The 16,603-nt window shown below is 33.6% G+C and overlaps 1 protein-coding gene across 1 annotated transcript; it reads left to right on the plus strand.

Moving 5' to 3' along the window:
• The first annotated feature begins 14,277 nt into the window (after positions 1–14,277).
• Positions 14,278–16,596, plus strand: Mcm10 (minichromosome maintenance 10 homolog). The gene has a single exon (XM_068761896.1). It carries the CDS (start codon positions 14,340–14,342, stop codon positions 16,455–16,457), a length of 2,118 nt encoding a protein of 705 aa, XP_068617997.1. The 5' UTR covers positions 14,278–14,339; the 3' UTR covers positions 16,458–16,596.
• The last annotated feature ends 7 nt before the right edge of the window (positions 16,597–16,603 follow it).

Raw genomic sequence — 16,603 nt, forward strand, 5'->3', positions numbered from 1 at the left:
CGTAATGGAGATTAGTTATCTTGCTTAAAATCATTGACTTTTATGTGATATGGGGTCGTCTTTGTAATGAACATTGTTACTAACTCTTTTTTCGACCACGTACCTCTTAACAAAACTATGACTTCGAACAATCGCCGTTTGTACAAACTAAAATACGGTGGTTTAATTTAAATTTTGAATAGATCACGGACACTTCCGTTTCGATGAAGATGTAAAAGACCACAGGGTTAACAGCATTGTCTTACTATATTAATAAAATTTTATTAATAAAAAAGTCCTCAACTCCTCAAAGTTTGTCTCTATCTCCTCTTAACGCCCATTAATTTATAACTTACTGTACACCATAACCATCGCTCTATATCCACCCCTTTTGAGTTTATACACCTATTTCCATAACTATAATTTATGCAGCGCTATTACAAAAAGCTGTCTTATCGCTCAAAGCGATCTTTGCTAGGACAACCTTTGGTTGAAGACGATAGAATTAGTCCGTCGTCCATAATAATAATTAGGATACTACACAGTATAGAGTATACTACACATTGTTTATACATATACTTATACACAAAATACGAGTGTCAGTAAATATATGTATATGCGTGCGCGTGCGCGTGCGCGTGCGTGTGTGTGTGTGTGTGTATTGGCGATTGGTTATAGGTGTAAAAGCTTCCCAATGACTCCGTAAAGTGATCTCTAAGAAAAATTAGTATTTTTCCCATTGGAATGCGACAGGCTAATACGTTCTAGCAGTAAAAACATTGCAAAGACATTTTCGCCCGCATACAAATATAGGCAGACAGGTAGGGGTCCGAACCGCACCCCACCCCCCCAAACGTAGTAGTAGTTATACTAAATAGTCCTCGCTTCGTACTCTACATCACTTGCGCGGACCTCTGTTCCACGGACTCATTTCACAAAGCTTAACTATTAACAGTGCTAACAACACCTCATATACATGAAGGGACAGATTGTAAATAATATTTAATATTTATATTCAAGTAACCTGAATTTTAAAACGCTTTTTCTTACTATATTATCATTACGTAATTTATAATTACTAAAACCATTGATTTTTAATAGCAAATGAGCTATAAATTCACCCCTTTAAAATTTTTACACTTATAACCACCGATTATCGAAGTGCTGCTTTTACCATATTTTTAACTAGCAGTGATTTTACGCGTCTTCTGGTAACTTATTCTATATAGCGACAAGACTGAAAGATTTTTTTCATAAATACAGTAAAATAAACAGGCAACTACAATTTCAATTTCTCTGATGATCTATGCGATTTATCATTTCATCACCTGTCTCTACACGTGTAACTTCACATATTAGATTTAGATACAATCTTATATATGGTACATTGACGAAACAACATACATTGATTGTTTCTATTGTTTTCAAAATACTTTTATAACAGATGGTTGTAAAATTTTCAAATTGACTTAAAAAGTCTCCATATTTCTCTTCATCGTGCGTTAAACAGTTACGAATTTAAAAATAAATCATGATAAACAACGATTAACAATAGTTATATTACACAATTAATTGATTGGCCATTAAGAAATTAATCATTAATGAAAAAAAAACAATTATAAAAAAAAGTATTGCACTTTTTAGTGAAATAATAAATAAACAAAAAAGAAACAAAAAATGTTAATGCTCTACGCCGTAACGAGGCGCAACTTGAATCGATTTTTTCTGTTTGAAATCAATAAAGATGGCGGTCACACTGCAACGATTCGTTAGAAAAAAAAATGTACAAACTTTAAACAAATAATGTGCAGACTAAGATTGCTTTAGTAGATGTTGATTGCTTTTTTTTATTTTTTATGCTAAATCAGAAGATAGCAAGATCTTGGTACATCCATATTTATTTTAAAATATTTATAGAACTCACCTTTTTCATCTTAACTCATAATCGTAATTCTAAACTCAATAAGAATGAAGAAATAACCAACGATATCTAAGCACGAAGTTACTTTAAAGCCGGACGATAAGTTATATTACATAACCTTAATCAGTAAGTAAAATGAACAATACATTAAAATTTAATATCCGTACGCCTTTGTAACTACCTCTTAGTAATCATAAAACTTTAAGTAGAGAATATAATAATTATTTGATTATGCCCAGCGTTCGCAATCATTTATTTTATTTGAAACGTTGTGTAATTATTGCAAATCGATTTCTGTCAGTATTGACGTTTAGGTTAGGGTAACCATACTTTTTGTATAGACGTCATCATTATCATGTCAACTAATAGACAGGCACTACAGGGCATAGGCCAAAGATTACCCGCGACCTTAAAAATGAAGTCAGTCACCCCCCCCCCGCCTCCTCTACTTTTTTATATAGTCAAAGTCTCTTTAAAAGTAATAAGTCGGTGTAATGAAAAATATATCTACTTATGTCACACTAAAACTGTTCCCAGGCAATTAAACAATCAAGTTAATTGTACTGTAAACTAATTTCAGTGTTTTCTGTCTTGTGTAGTGTAATGTAAACAATGACGGAGATAAATATGTTGTCTACCATGCCAGCTACCTTTTTAAACTAGCATTCTTGTTTTGAACACACCTACACAAACGCGCCAAACACACAAACTCACCAGACACATACACACAAACACACCCACACAGCACAGCGTAATACGCAATAGAACAAAACACTACTCACTACACCACAAAAACACTACACAGCTCTGCTCGGGTAGAGCGACTTACTACGTGAGAACGTAGAAGAACTGGAATGCGTCTATCCAGCTTCTGTTTTATTTTCATGTTCATGGATGGACCCTTTCGCTCCGTGAACTCAGTTCCGATAAAGCAGTAAAATTCAACGGGCTTTCAGCATCAACTTCAACCGAAACCAAGCAAGCACATACATTATTACGAGAATTTTATTTTTGAAGATATATATGTCATATTATTGTTAGTTATTCTTAATATTTTTAATGCTCATAAACATTTTACATAACGTATTACCTGGAAAAGGTCGCTGATAACTACGACTTACATGGTTCATAATTAAACTGCAGTTAACTGTATTTTAACAGAGATCCATGCCTATATTCATTCGTGTTTTTCTAGCAAATAAAGATGATTATTATTAATTATTGCGTTATCAACTCGTACGTGTTTTGGCTCTACATTTTAAGTTCTAATAAAATTTTCTTTTTTAAAAATGAGGAATGTCCCATAAATACCAAAATGATATGCATGGTGCCAAACTTTTCTTTTACTAAAGAAATAAATCACGTCACGGCACGGCCATTGCGCTCGGTATAATCTGTCAGGTGCGGAATTTCTTTCTGTGGCTATAGAATGCATCATTTTTTTTAATTTAGTGGTTTTGAAATCTTTAGTTATTTATCTGTATAATCTATATTTAGATAAAGAGAACCGAATGCGCTGTTTTTTATCTTTTTGATGTAATTAAAAACTAACATTTTGTATTATTCATAGTGATGAATTAAAATTAACATGAAAATATTTATAACTGTAAATGATCATGGCCTCAATAATTCTAACCTATATATGTATGACTAAAGTTTGAGTAAACCGTCATCGTCGTTTCAGCCCATAGACGTTCACTGCAAGGTAAAGGCTTCCCCCAAGGACATCTTTGGGGGGATATACCATAATTGCCACGATTGAGGTTGGGCCTGTCTGGGATTGGAAATAATAGTTCGGTGATATGGCACACAGAGGAAGCTGCAGCCCATCCTCCGGAAACTTGTTTGTGAGCAGTGGCAATCCTATATGATTAATGCATTGATTAGTAATGCGTGTAAAAGCATAAAAGCTTATTGCTGACAAATGAGCTAGACATTCAAATAAATAAATATTTTACACCAATAACCGATCACTCTGTATAGCGTTTTATATAGAAATAGAACAATAAAAGATCACCTTAAATTTTTTTAACAGCTGCAGACATTTTTTAACAAAGTAAAATTAAAAAAAATCTATCTCCTAAATCTTATCTTAATCTGTATTATCTGTGCACCGTACTTTCGTATATTCCTCAAACTTCCGGACTTTCACAATCAAATATCATAAACGTTGACTTCCTTTAAATTGACATATAAGTGATAGTTGGCAGCGTATAGACCAAGTTAAACTTGCCATTAAATATCCCAGTTGACGTGCTATCTGACGATTTAACTATTGCTTTGCGTAATAACCCTCTCGGATAATAACTGGAGTCGAGAAATAATGTCTAATATAAGTATATATATATACGTTGTTATAGACACGCAATATTACCGGATACTATAGAATGCTATTTTAAACTTGATATATTATTTTACTTTACATGAAAAATAAATATCGAAAACATTATTAGGCCAAAAGTTTTTGTTAAAATATTACAGCATTAAAAACCAATTCTACAATTTTCAGTTTTAGCTTTCGGGAAGCTATGAAATCCTATCTCGTCCAAAATACTGCAATGTTTCAAGATGAAGGTCTTTGACTTTGATCCGTGACTTGGTGACTTACAAGCAGCCTCATAAGAAGGTTAGCTCAGAGTTACACTGCGAGATCGAATAACAAATGAGTAGGTCTGCAGAGGAACGAACGTATTTCAAAGAACTATTCGTCTAAAGCTATGGCTGTTGTGGCCGAAGGTCTTCGAATGGCGACCACGAGCCCGTAGACGCGGCTTGGTATGCCCCCCACCAGGTGAACTGACGACTTAGTTAAGGTTGCGGGAAGTCGCTGAATGTGGATAGCGCAAACCTGGTCATCGTGGCGATCTTTGAGGAGTATGCCTACCAGTGGGCGTCCATCGGCTGAAAATATGAAGAAGAATTCATGTTCATCATCATTTCAGCCGTAGTACTTTCACTCCTAGTTGGTCTCGCCAAATTTCCAATTGGACAAGTTGGAAACGACCTGTGTCCGTTGACCTTAACAAGATTGTCTGTCTACCCAAAATAATGGTATCATTCTTTACTGTGAATTATTAGTTACTAGTATCTGCCAATCATTTTACTCCTACTGTTCTTATTTTAAACGAATAATAAATAATACAGTTTTTCTTACTTTCGGGCTAAAACAAAGGTTATTTAAAGAACGTTGGAAGAAAACTATGTTTGGCATTTATTCACGCAAGGGTCATGATATTTGTTAGCTATCTCTTAACGTCTTCTTATTGTTTCTTATTAGATAACTGTTAGAGTTAAATTTAAATGATAACAATGTGAAATAACTTCTTTTTATGTATACGCTTTTTAACAACTTTATTTTCCAACGGATATAAATTTAACTTACATGTGGTTTGAACAAGTTTTCTGGTTCTATTTAAACACCCTAAGTGTCATGTCGTGCAATGGCTTCTCAGCGGCAGAGGAGCGGAAATTGCAATGGTAGGTCGCGAATTCGATTTCCGGTATACACTCTTATGCAATTCACACTTTATTTATTAATTATATGGGATTGCTACTGCCCACAAATAAGTTTCCAAGGGATCGGCAGCAGCGTCCTCTACGTATAAAAATACCGCACTAAAATAGATTGCCTAATTGTTTTTTTTTTTCGTAACATAAAATTAAGCTATCTAAGTGACGGTTTCTAATTCAGGTGACATTAAAAATTGATGCCCAAGACGATATTCCCGAAGATCCTGCAAAAAGCCTCGTGAGCTCTCGACCGACTATTTACATTAAAATAACGTCCATCGACATTAAAGCCAAAAACCAGTAAATACAATGATTTCAAATTAAACGATTAACAGACTAAAAAGATTAACGTAATCGTCTCATCAATAGTAGCCAGTGTGACTTTGGACAACGCCGGAAATATTTTTAGTAAAAAAAAAAACATTTCCTAAATTGGTCACGTGACTACCCAACTGTCAGTCAGTATTACGTTGACATAATTGTTACAAATAGAAAACTTTAAGCACTGATAATTAAGTTAATTGCGAACAGCATGTGCAACGAGGAATATTTATGAGGTTCTATGAATTTTGTTCGCAATATTGCAGAAATTTATTGAATTTTATGTAACTTCCGTTGGATTTTTATAGACGGTATGTAGCAGTCTTAATATATACTAAATTACATATATGTGGGATGCTGAATGGAAATATACTCGAATTTACTTTTTTTTGAACTTTAATTAATACAACATCTTAAAAGTCCTAACCACACAACAACCGTCATCTGTCAATGTCAATCCTTCCATCTTTCTATCATAATGTTGCCATTTTCTCCCAAATATGTATTACTTAAATACGTATTTATAATTAGAGATCTGATGGAAGAAGCCTGGACCCATCTTCTTAACAGCGATAGACGATCTTAACAAGATCGTCTATTTACCTTGTGGTTGAAATTCTTTGGTTGCGCTTTTATCTGATCTGTTCGTCATGTGGTATGACCACAGCCAATTCTTTGCCAACCCTCTGGGCCATGTCAGTTACTTACTATCATTAGTATCTTATTTCTGATTCCTTAATCGATATCGTCAAAAAATCCCGAACATAGTCCTTCCCATGGTTTGTTGAACAACTGCGAGCTTGCCAATGAGGCTTAGATTGAGAGATCACGTTTTTGCCAAGCTTACAGTCAGGTTGCCAAAAGTGAGAGACCACGTTTCTTCTTAGGTCAATGCTGGTGAACTCTTTAGCCAGGGCTCACTAGAATAGGGCTGAGGTATTTCCTGTTTTTAAGAGGTAACTAAAAGGGCATCAGGTTCGCGGACGTTGAGGGTGGGTGCCTTTATCGTCCACTCAGTATGAACCTCAATAGGGCAGCAATGCGAAGTGGTCTCGTGTTGCTGCGGTACTGCGAGGATGCCGGGGGAGTCACAGCTTCATCCCGGGATATGTCTTGACACAGCACTGAGGAGCACCTGCTAGTTCCGCAGGAGATCCGACGACCTCTCCAAAGGTACCAAAGACGACCACCGAGTGGGTAGGAATTTCACGTAACCCTGCCCTTCCCCGGAAGGCAGAGTATCTTGTTTCTATGTAGAAGATCACCCCACTCCAAACAAAACAAAAGATCAACACTGATAAAAAAACATTGGTTATAGATTTTGGGCTACATATACTCAAGGGTTAGTTTAGATTAAAGTAACCTTACGCTTTGAAATTTCTCGTAATTTTTTGTTTCAGTATCTTGTAAATAATCATTTAATAGTATTTTATACTTGTATGTGAAGATTGCAACAAAATTATCATCGCGTAAAACTCGGTCATAAACGAGGCGATATCTGAGCATTCCTAAGTTATTGTTAGTAAACAGAACGAAGAGGGAGAGAGGGTAATAACCCTCCAGCGAGAATACACGTCCGCCGTAACCGCTGGAGCGTCACCGAAACAAACCATGAATGTTTAATCAGAGAAAAATCTACGGCATGGTAAAGAAAGTCATCTAGATTCTTGTTCCGAGCCGACTCGGTTGACTGAGTTTTTGTTCATCGGACCCGGACACAGAGGGACCAAATACTACTAAATATAATGTCAAAAATTATATTTATATATGATTAAAGTAAAAGATAATAAAAAGAAAATAAAAGAAAGATGGAAGGTTTTTATTATTATCTTAGATTAAAGTTATTACAGAAATATCTTAAAAATATCAACAAATTGGAACCGTACTAAAGTACGTACAACATAGCCCGAAATACTCCGTTAATTTTTAGTAAACGTTTTTTTTTTTATGGGCGACAGTTAGTTCTAATTTCAATTCAGAAAGTTAGTTCTATTTTCGAATTTCAATGTATAAAGTTGGATTAAGATATAAAAATTCATAAAAATAAAATAAGTAAATATAAATTAAAGGTTGAAAGTTTGACAGCATTGAACGATTTTAACGAAAAAATGAAAAGAGATAGCTTAAAAGATATAGAACCTTATAGAAAAGAGCAGGAGTGGCCAAGGTTTTTGATAGTCCAAGCTATTTTATTAAATTTGTAATTTTTTTCTGAGCCGCAAATAAATGGCTATTTGAAAGGTATCATAATATACATTAACTTTACTTCCATTGATAATTATTTAAAATTTAGTGAATATTTAGTGAAAGCACTGCTAATAATTCTTTCGGGCGTCGGTTAGTTAAGATTGATATGTGTTTAAATTAAATAACAATGATTTTTTTAAATCTTTTTAAAATGACAAACGCACAGAGGAGACTTGAATACATATATAGAGAACCATAATCTTTGAAATCGCTCCCATTATATCGTATCCCAAATTAATTTTAAGTTAACATACATCTGGTTAATATTATAAGTTTTAATTATATAATGAAATTTGCATTGAGTAGGCCCGTAATTGAGTGTATGATTTATATTATTATCCCCCAAGGATCATTGACAGTCACCACTTACATACTCGTACATCAAGAAAATCATAACCTATGAGCTTAATTTTATTAAACTAAAATCAGACTGAGGTCCCATATAATGATATACTTCAAATTAAAGCTACGAGGGTTTGAAACCCCCGAGAAGAGCCAACAAAAAACTCAGTCGATTTTTGCGGTTACCTTAGCTGTCCTTAACGAAACAAAAACTAATGAATGGCCCTCAATCTGTAAAATGCATAAAAAGCATTGCTTAACGCAATTGAAATTCCTTGACATTGTAAATTGGAAATCAGAAGTATACACAGAATATATTAATAAAATAAAAGAGCGTAACATTTTCGCAGTATTAAAACATGTAAGTTTAAAAATTATGACTATTTACTATAAAGATCAAATACTAGTAAACAGTGACTGTTATAGCATTGTTGTAACGCGTTGACGCCATTTTAGATAATTTACCGAAAACTTGTGAAAGTGGTCCAGAACTAGTCCGCTATTATACCACAAGTAGAGTAATCTGGCCTATAGTTACGTATAAAGACCAAAGTTAATCGTCATGAGTAAAAAAAAAGGAAAATAAAAAAGTGAAATTGACAAAAGTAGTGTTATGTAAGTCAAGAAATGACGTGTGAAATTGGCGGGAAAATATGTGTCAGTGGTTTTGGTTTTTTTTTTCTTTTTTCTGGCCTTGTTAATGGAAATTTATTAAAACGCTTACTTTTTCTGTGTTCAACTATATGTATAACTAAGTAAGTCAGAATTAAAGTAGTCGAAATGAAAAATGAAATATTTGTTAAGCTATACTGTGTGGCAAAAGTTAATAAATTCATCATAATCATTTTAGCCGTATGACGTCCACTTCTGAATGGTCCAGTTTAATCTGGCCTGCGTCCAGTGTCTTCTGACGACCTTAACAAGGTCGTTTACACACATTGTTGGCGGACATTCTACGCTGTGGACTCTACTCTAGAACTCTAAGACCAGAGCTGCCATCTGTTCTGCGCTAAGTGGCCAGTCTACTGCCGCTAAAAACTACCATTCTGCTAAACTATGCAGGTTATTTTCGTTCATCTATATATTCTTTCATTTCATCTGTATCTCATAGCGAAATCCCTAACATAATCCTCTCCATGACCCGTTGACCGAATTCCTCGAGTTGACGAACTTGTCAATGAGGCTTAGATTGGGAATTTTAATTAAATGAAAACTAAAATAAAGAAATAAATTCATTTAAATTAATTTTATATATATTCTACTTTATTTCAAAAATAAAATAATAAAATTAAAATGTAGTCATATAATATTGCACAGAAGAGTTTTTGTTAATAACGACGATATATATCTCTCGTGGCTTATTATCGGTTTTATCTTTCTTACGTGTTGATGTTATACATACATACATAGTTTATTGACAGTTAAGCCTTTGTAAAAGCCTAGTTTTGCATTTATTTAAATATAAAATAATTATGTTAATATGCAATTAAGTTAAAAAAATTGCAGAAACATAATGAATAGGAGTATTCTAATTTCATTTACATTATAATTTTTACAATAAATGTAATTGATTTATGACTTACTAATCCTAAACATCAAAACAAAAGTTCACGTGTGTGTTGGAGTTAGAACCTGTTTTAATAATTTACATTTTAAAATATACAAACAAGTTTTAAACAATGGAACATCGAACTGTGTGATCAGATGTCACTCTCACTTTTGCCGAAAAAAAAAGATATAATTTTAACAATGCTAAAAGTAAATTAGCATAGAGATATGCTACTTGCATACTAGTTATTAACAACTACAAAAATTTTCACAAAATAAAAGTAAAGCGATTTTTCAAAAAATTGAATATCACACAAAAACTATTCTCTTTATTGAAAATCTGTCCTATTATTGGTCTGAAGAAAAAGGTTAACAAAAAGAATTTTAAACTTAATTTTAAATTAATTTAACGTCACTTTTAATTTTACGTGATAAAGACGAATAATACACAACAAACTTTAACAGCATAGCTTTTTTTTAAAGAACGCTGTTTGATTATTTTAACCTATTATTTTCTCTATTATATATTAACTATCGTAACCTAATTATGGCATAGCGTCAACGAAATAACACATTTATAAATTTTAATTGTTTAATAATGATTTTAAAGGAAAATAATTTCTGAAAAATAATCTGGAAAGTTACTGTCAAATCTAAGACAGAGAAGTAAATTTGTGTATGCAATTTGGACAATACAGAATTTGGATCATCACCATTATCATCATGTTAGCTGATGGACGTGGGCGTTTATCAGCAAGGTATAGATTTCCCTTAAAGATCGCTACGATAATCGGTAATGTGCTGCCCGTATTCAGCGACTTTGACTATCTAGCCGGTCTTTACATATAAATCGAAACCACTTACCCAAAGTTCCCGGGATAACATACAGGTAATCCTTTGCATGCATGCTGATTGAAACCTTTGCCGCTGAAATGTTGTCCGCCGTTGAAAATCACTTCAGAACAACAAGGGGAGGAGTAGCGACCACTGTCCGAACACTCCGAAACACAACAGGACCTTGAGTCATCTGTATCTGGCCATCTCTCATCATAACAGTTGCGCCAGTCAGGAGTTGGAAGCCTGAAGTTGTATCTTGAGTCCCACCGCATCGCGTTTAAATCCGTGCATCTTTCAGCGTACGCTCCAGTCAGCTGTTCCATATACTGTTTGTAAAGACGTTTCTGTCTTTGGTTCTGCGCGACATGCAATCTCAATACATTAAGGAAACACATTTTAAATATACGGCACACCATTCGCGGTCGTTCCACCAATCTATATGTAGGCATAAGCGCAGCGGAAAACAACGGATTTCAAAGTTAATCCATTTATTCTTACTCGATGTTTCGTTATGAAAATAATTTCGTAATTATTTAATAAACAATTAAGTTACGGTATAAGATAAAACAAAAGAATTATTTCATTCGCTGAACTTTCTTGACAAAAGCTAACAATGAAATATGAGGATGTTTTTTTTTTATTCGCATGTTAATGACGCCGTTGTCTTAAATTTTAAAAATTAAAAGTATTAAAGACACCATAGCGAGTGGGAAAGCGCGGGAGCGCGCGTCGTGTCTCCGACCGCACTGAGCAAGCGCTACAAACACTTAACGTCAAATTAACTCGCATTTCCCCGAGAGGTGAAAAAACGGAGCTGTTTACGGAGAAAATGTGCCGCAACTGAAAATAATTGGGGCCATAAACCGTGGCCGACTATCTGATCTTAATAGTGTTTTAACCACCGAGTATTTACTTGACAGGTTTTTTTTTAAATAGATTTATGTATTATATACTATACTGTATTTGTAATAACCAGCCAATCTTCTTAGTTATTAGTTTACACTTCTACCTGACATTCTCATCACCCTCTTGTCAGCCGATAGACACCCACAGCGACACAACTCTGTTCATCATCCACCAACAATAAAGCCTACCCAAGCCGCGTCTATCGGCCCATGATCGCCACTCGAGAGCCTGCCAGCCTCAACGAGTGATGTGACACAAATACTGCCTCTTTAGGCGAGCATTTCTTTGAGCTACGTCGGTGACCTGACATCTAACATGACATTAACATTAGAACATACAGGATTAATAATATCATTTTTTTTCTCACTAAGTTTATGTCTGTCTTCAATGTCGTCTGAAGTAACAGTGAGCTAATGACCGTTGGCACCAAAAGATTCTCGCGTGGCAACCACTAGCTGGTACGCGATGGTTGTAGCATGAACGCATATGCACAGCCTCTATAGATTTTTATATCCTGTACATGATAAACCTTTAATTTCATTATTAAATATACCTAAAACTGGTAAATTAAATAAATAACACAACATTAGTTGTTAATCGGTATATATAAAACACTTTAGAGACCAAATATAAGAGATATATCAAGAGAAACGTTCTTACAACATAAATACAGATTTGAGAGATCATTAATAAAAAATGAGTTCTTCATGTAATAAATCATACAACGATCATTAAAAATCATTGTATGATTTATTACATGAAGTACACAAATTTAATTTTATTTGTAGAAAATAATACCATTCATGTCCACATTTGCTGCTCTGGTTTATAATGGTCCAACAAGACGACTTGGTAGTTGCTTTGATTTTATGCCTTTTTTATACAACTAAGTAAACGTTAAAAAAGTAACTAAGTACTTAAAGTTAGATAACCCCTAAGACAAATTTATTAAAGGGTTATACGTGGCCAATTTATATCAAGAAGACTTTGAAGCCAATTAATGCCTTGTATCCTGAAAACTGAACGTTTAATATTCGACTTGAAGACATACGACCCGCTTTGGAAATATTGACCTATTCGATATTCTTATGGATCTATGTAACTTACTCTACATATAAGATTATACAAGTCAACATCAACTATCCTGGTTTCATTACACCAAAGCCAAATCACGCTCTTCACGTTCGTCGTGCCTGCCAAAGCACATACTTCAGTTTCACCGGTGGTGCTTCGTACAACATTACGCTATTTACGTCGCGGTGAGGGATTCCTACACGAAGTAACGGTCCTATTTTTCTCGAGCAATTTGTAAACTGGACGTAGTGCATGGTGAGTCATTTCTGCAGTCTATTTGGTGTTTCGTTTAAAGACTTTTTAGATACCTTATGCGAATAAAGCATTTAGAATAGTGATACGCACTATCACTATTAAAAATGCTTATATATTCCATTCCTAAATGAAGCAAACGATTACTTACGGTCACTCTATATTTTTTTATTTTGCCCACATTTCACCAGTAGCAAGTGCTTACCAACTTTGGTAACGGTGCGCTAAATCCGTAATATAAACTGTGTTATAATCATAAAACTGTCTAGGGTATACTGTACCTGTTTTTGTTCGTATTTACTGTTTTTAAAATTCTAATTATTATAAGTATGTTAAGTTAGGATGTCTGACAATTTATTCTGAACATCCATAACTTTAGTAAATAATATTGGTATTTTTTTCCTGTTATTAAAGTTAGTTAAACAGAAGAATAATGTTTGATGCTCATACTCATACCACTTCAGTGGAATTAAATAAACTTATAAGCAAGATGGTGGAATTATCAAAGAAGTTTGATGCCAATAGCAATCGTGCACGTAATTTCCGATACGGCTCTCGATCATAATCGCCGTTATGCTCACCTCCCTCATGTTAATAATAAAATGTGTTGGTACCACAACTGCTTTGATTAGAAATCTAGCAAGTTCATTGCACCTGGAAAGAAGAGGCTTTGATAAAAGCTTCCAATCGTTAGAGACAGCATCCGATTGCGAGCAGCCTGCCTGTTAGGTTGGTAAGGTTTCTTGTTTAATCGATACAGGGTTAAACATCATCCTAGCTCCTCTAACTTTGATAGAGAAATACTTAGGTAGAAAAAAATCTTGAAAAAATCATTAGCTACGATATATATACTTTCCATATACATTATCGAATTTTAGACATAGAATCTAAACTTAATGATTTTACAGATTACATGCAAAGAGGTAAAATAAATAAATTGTTTAATGATTGAATCAAATATAACCAAAACGTGTTTAAAACTAATTTAAAACCCAAGACATTTAATAAATGTCCGATGAAATTTAAAATAATGAATTTGATTAGAAATTAAGGAATCTTAAGAACGCATAGTATATTTTCAATAATAACCTAATCTTATTTAAATAAAATAAATTGTATTAAAAATATGTTATTTTAAAACACTCAAAATAATTCCGAATTTATTTTATGAGCTTTAAGAACATTCGTAGCTTATTCCTAGTATTATATTTTAAACTACCAATTATTTATATAAAAATAATCTTTGTTATTATTAATTCTAAAACATAAAACGTCATCATTTTTCTTTTCTAGCAACTCTCGTGGTGATAATCTGACAAGTATACTTTCCAGATTTTTCGCGCCAATAAAAGTTGTAATAAATTCAACAAAAATATTCATTTTAATTATATCTAGTAACTAAATGGATAATAACGATGAATTATCGCAGCTCGAGGAATTACTATGTGCTGATCTAGGTGAAAATAGTAAAGTTAATGACATAAAACCAAATTGTATAAAAGAAGTAAACATTTTTGAAGAAAAACAGTGCATAAACAATAAATTGGATGATCATGTGGCTACCAACACATCAGTTGTCCATAATGGTGATACAGATTCTTCCGACGACGAGGAAAAAAGAAATTACACGGAAAGAAAATACAATGACTATGGTACTGATGTTAAAAAAATGCTAGACAATAAAGAACAACAAAAAAAGGACAATCAAATAGATTTTGAAATTAGACTGCGGCAAGCTAATATAGATTTAAAAGTTGCCGCTAATTCTTCGTTTTCTAAGAAACCCGTCGAACATCCGACTCAAAATACGAAATACATCTTCGGTGCTCCGGAAACAAGTAGTAAATCAAAATCAGATATTTTTACAGATCCGGTGTTTGGAATTCGAATTAGTCGACCTCTGACTTCCAGTGCCGCATTATTAGACAGAATGCAAGGTCGGGAGGCTGTGAATATGTTAAGAGTAAAAAGATATGTAGAAAATGAAGATTTATCCAAGGACTGGGTGATCGCTGGTGCCATAGTGCGTAAAAGTTCGTCCAAAAAATCTCAAAAAGGTAACCATTTTCTAATATGGACTCTTAGTGATCTCAAAGATGATATGAAAACAGTTTCAATGTTTTTATTCCAAAAAGCTTATCAAGAATTGTGGAAAACAAATGAGGGAACTGTGGTAGCTGTTTTAAATCCTAATGTCCTTGACAGATCCCAAAATAGTAATGACCAAGCCTGCCTCAGTGTAACCAGTCCCAATCAAGTAATGATTTTAGGTCAATCCAAAGATTTAGGTATCTGTAAGAGCAAAAAGAAAAATGGTGAACCTTGCACAGCATTTGTAAATTTAAGTAAATGTGAACATTGTGTTTATCATGTTAAGCAAGAATACCAAAAATTCTCTAAAAGACAAGAATTGCAATCATCAACTATGGGAAAAGGTCTAGTTAATTTACAAAAAAAAGTCTTAGGGAAAAGTACTGTAATATATGGAGGCAAAGCATATTCAGCTTTACCGCCAAGCAATCAGAAAAAAATAAAAGAAAAAGATCAAAATAGACTCATGTCCCTTAGTGATTACTATAAAACAGAAAATGAAAGTTTTATGAGTAATAAAGCACCACATGGAGCTGGATCTTTAAAAGGTAATACTGGAATATTGCATAGTCCAACAGCACAAAGAATCACAGATTCAGTAAGACTGAATAAGCTAACACAGAGCAGTCAAAATTCTTATACCACATCAGGCCAAAGTCTAGCAGAAAGAGTAGCAAATTCGCCAAAACTTGGTAAAGGCTTTGCTTTAAAAGGAAGTGGTACCATAGATTTAAGTGTTTCATTCAGACAGAAAACAGCAGAACAAACAAAGTTAAATGCTATAAAACTCATTCAGAGGAGCGGTGGAATTATGAAAATAGATCCTAATAACATCAAAGGCACTGAAGCAGGTAAAAAGAGGGCTCTGGATAAGTTAAACATTACTGATGAAAATTCTTGTAAAAAAGTCAAACTAAATGAGGAAAGTAAAAACTTAAAACCGACAATGTCAGAACGGTTTAAAAAAATACTAGAAGCAACATCTGCACATCAAAATCTTATTCAACAACATGAAGATGATGAACAAGAGAAATACTTTATCAAACTTGAAAAGAAAGAGGCAATGGAAGAAAAGATGTTGAATACATTCAAGTTAGCTTGCAAAGCTGTGAGATGCACTAAATGTAAATACACTGCATTCTCTGCATCACAGCTTTGTAAAGATGAGAGACACCCTCTCAAAGTTTTAGACACTTTTAAAAGGTTTTTTAAATGTGCAGACTGCAACAATCGCACAGTTTCATTAGAGTTATTACCATTGCATGCATGCAGTAACTGTGGAAGTTCCCGATGGGAGAAAGCCGCCATGATGAGAGAGAAGAAAGTTGCATTATGCGAAGGATTATCTATTAGAGGAGAAGAAGAGACTTTTATTGGAGGGAATGTTAATTCTGGCAAAAACATTAACTTATTAGTTCCCGATGCTTAAGTATTATGCTATAAAAAAGCAGCCTTTTTAAGGTCCAAACATTTTAATTATGACATTTTTAATTTATGGATTTTATATTTATAACAATGACAAATTTTACACTCTTTTATTTATTTTTATTACTTGTAATTTTCACTGTAAAGGCA

Source organism: Battus philenor, unplaced genomic scaffold (assembly GCF_028537555.1).
Source record: "Battus philenor isolate CCGP_79_NKW_IND1 unplaced genomic scaffold, ilBatPhil1.0.hap1 SCAF_15, whole genome shotgun sequence".
In the NCBI taxonomy this organism is placed as follows: domain Eukaryota; kingdom Metazoa; phylum Arthropoda; class Insecta; order Lepidoptera; family Papilionidae; genus Battus; species Battus philenor.

Excerpts from the sequence above, each read along its gene's own strand:
- Mcm10 (XM_068761896.1), top strand. The coding sequence starts at position 14,340 with ATGGATAATAACGATGAATTATCGCAGCTCGAGGAATTACTATGTGCT.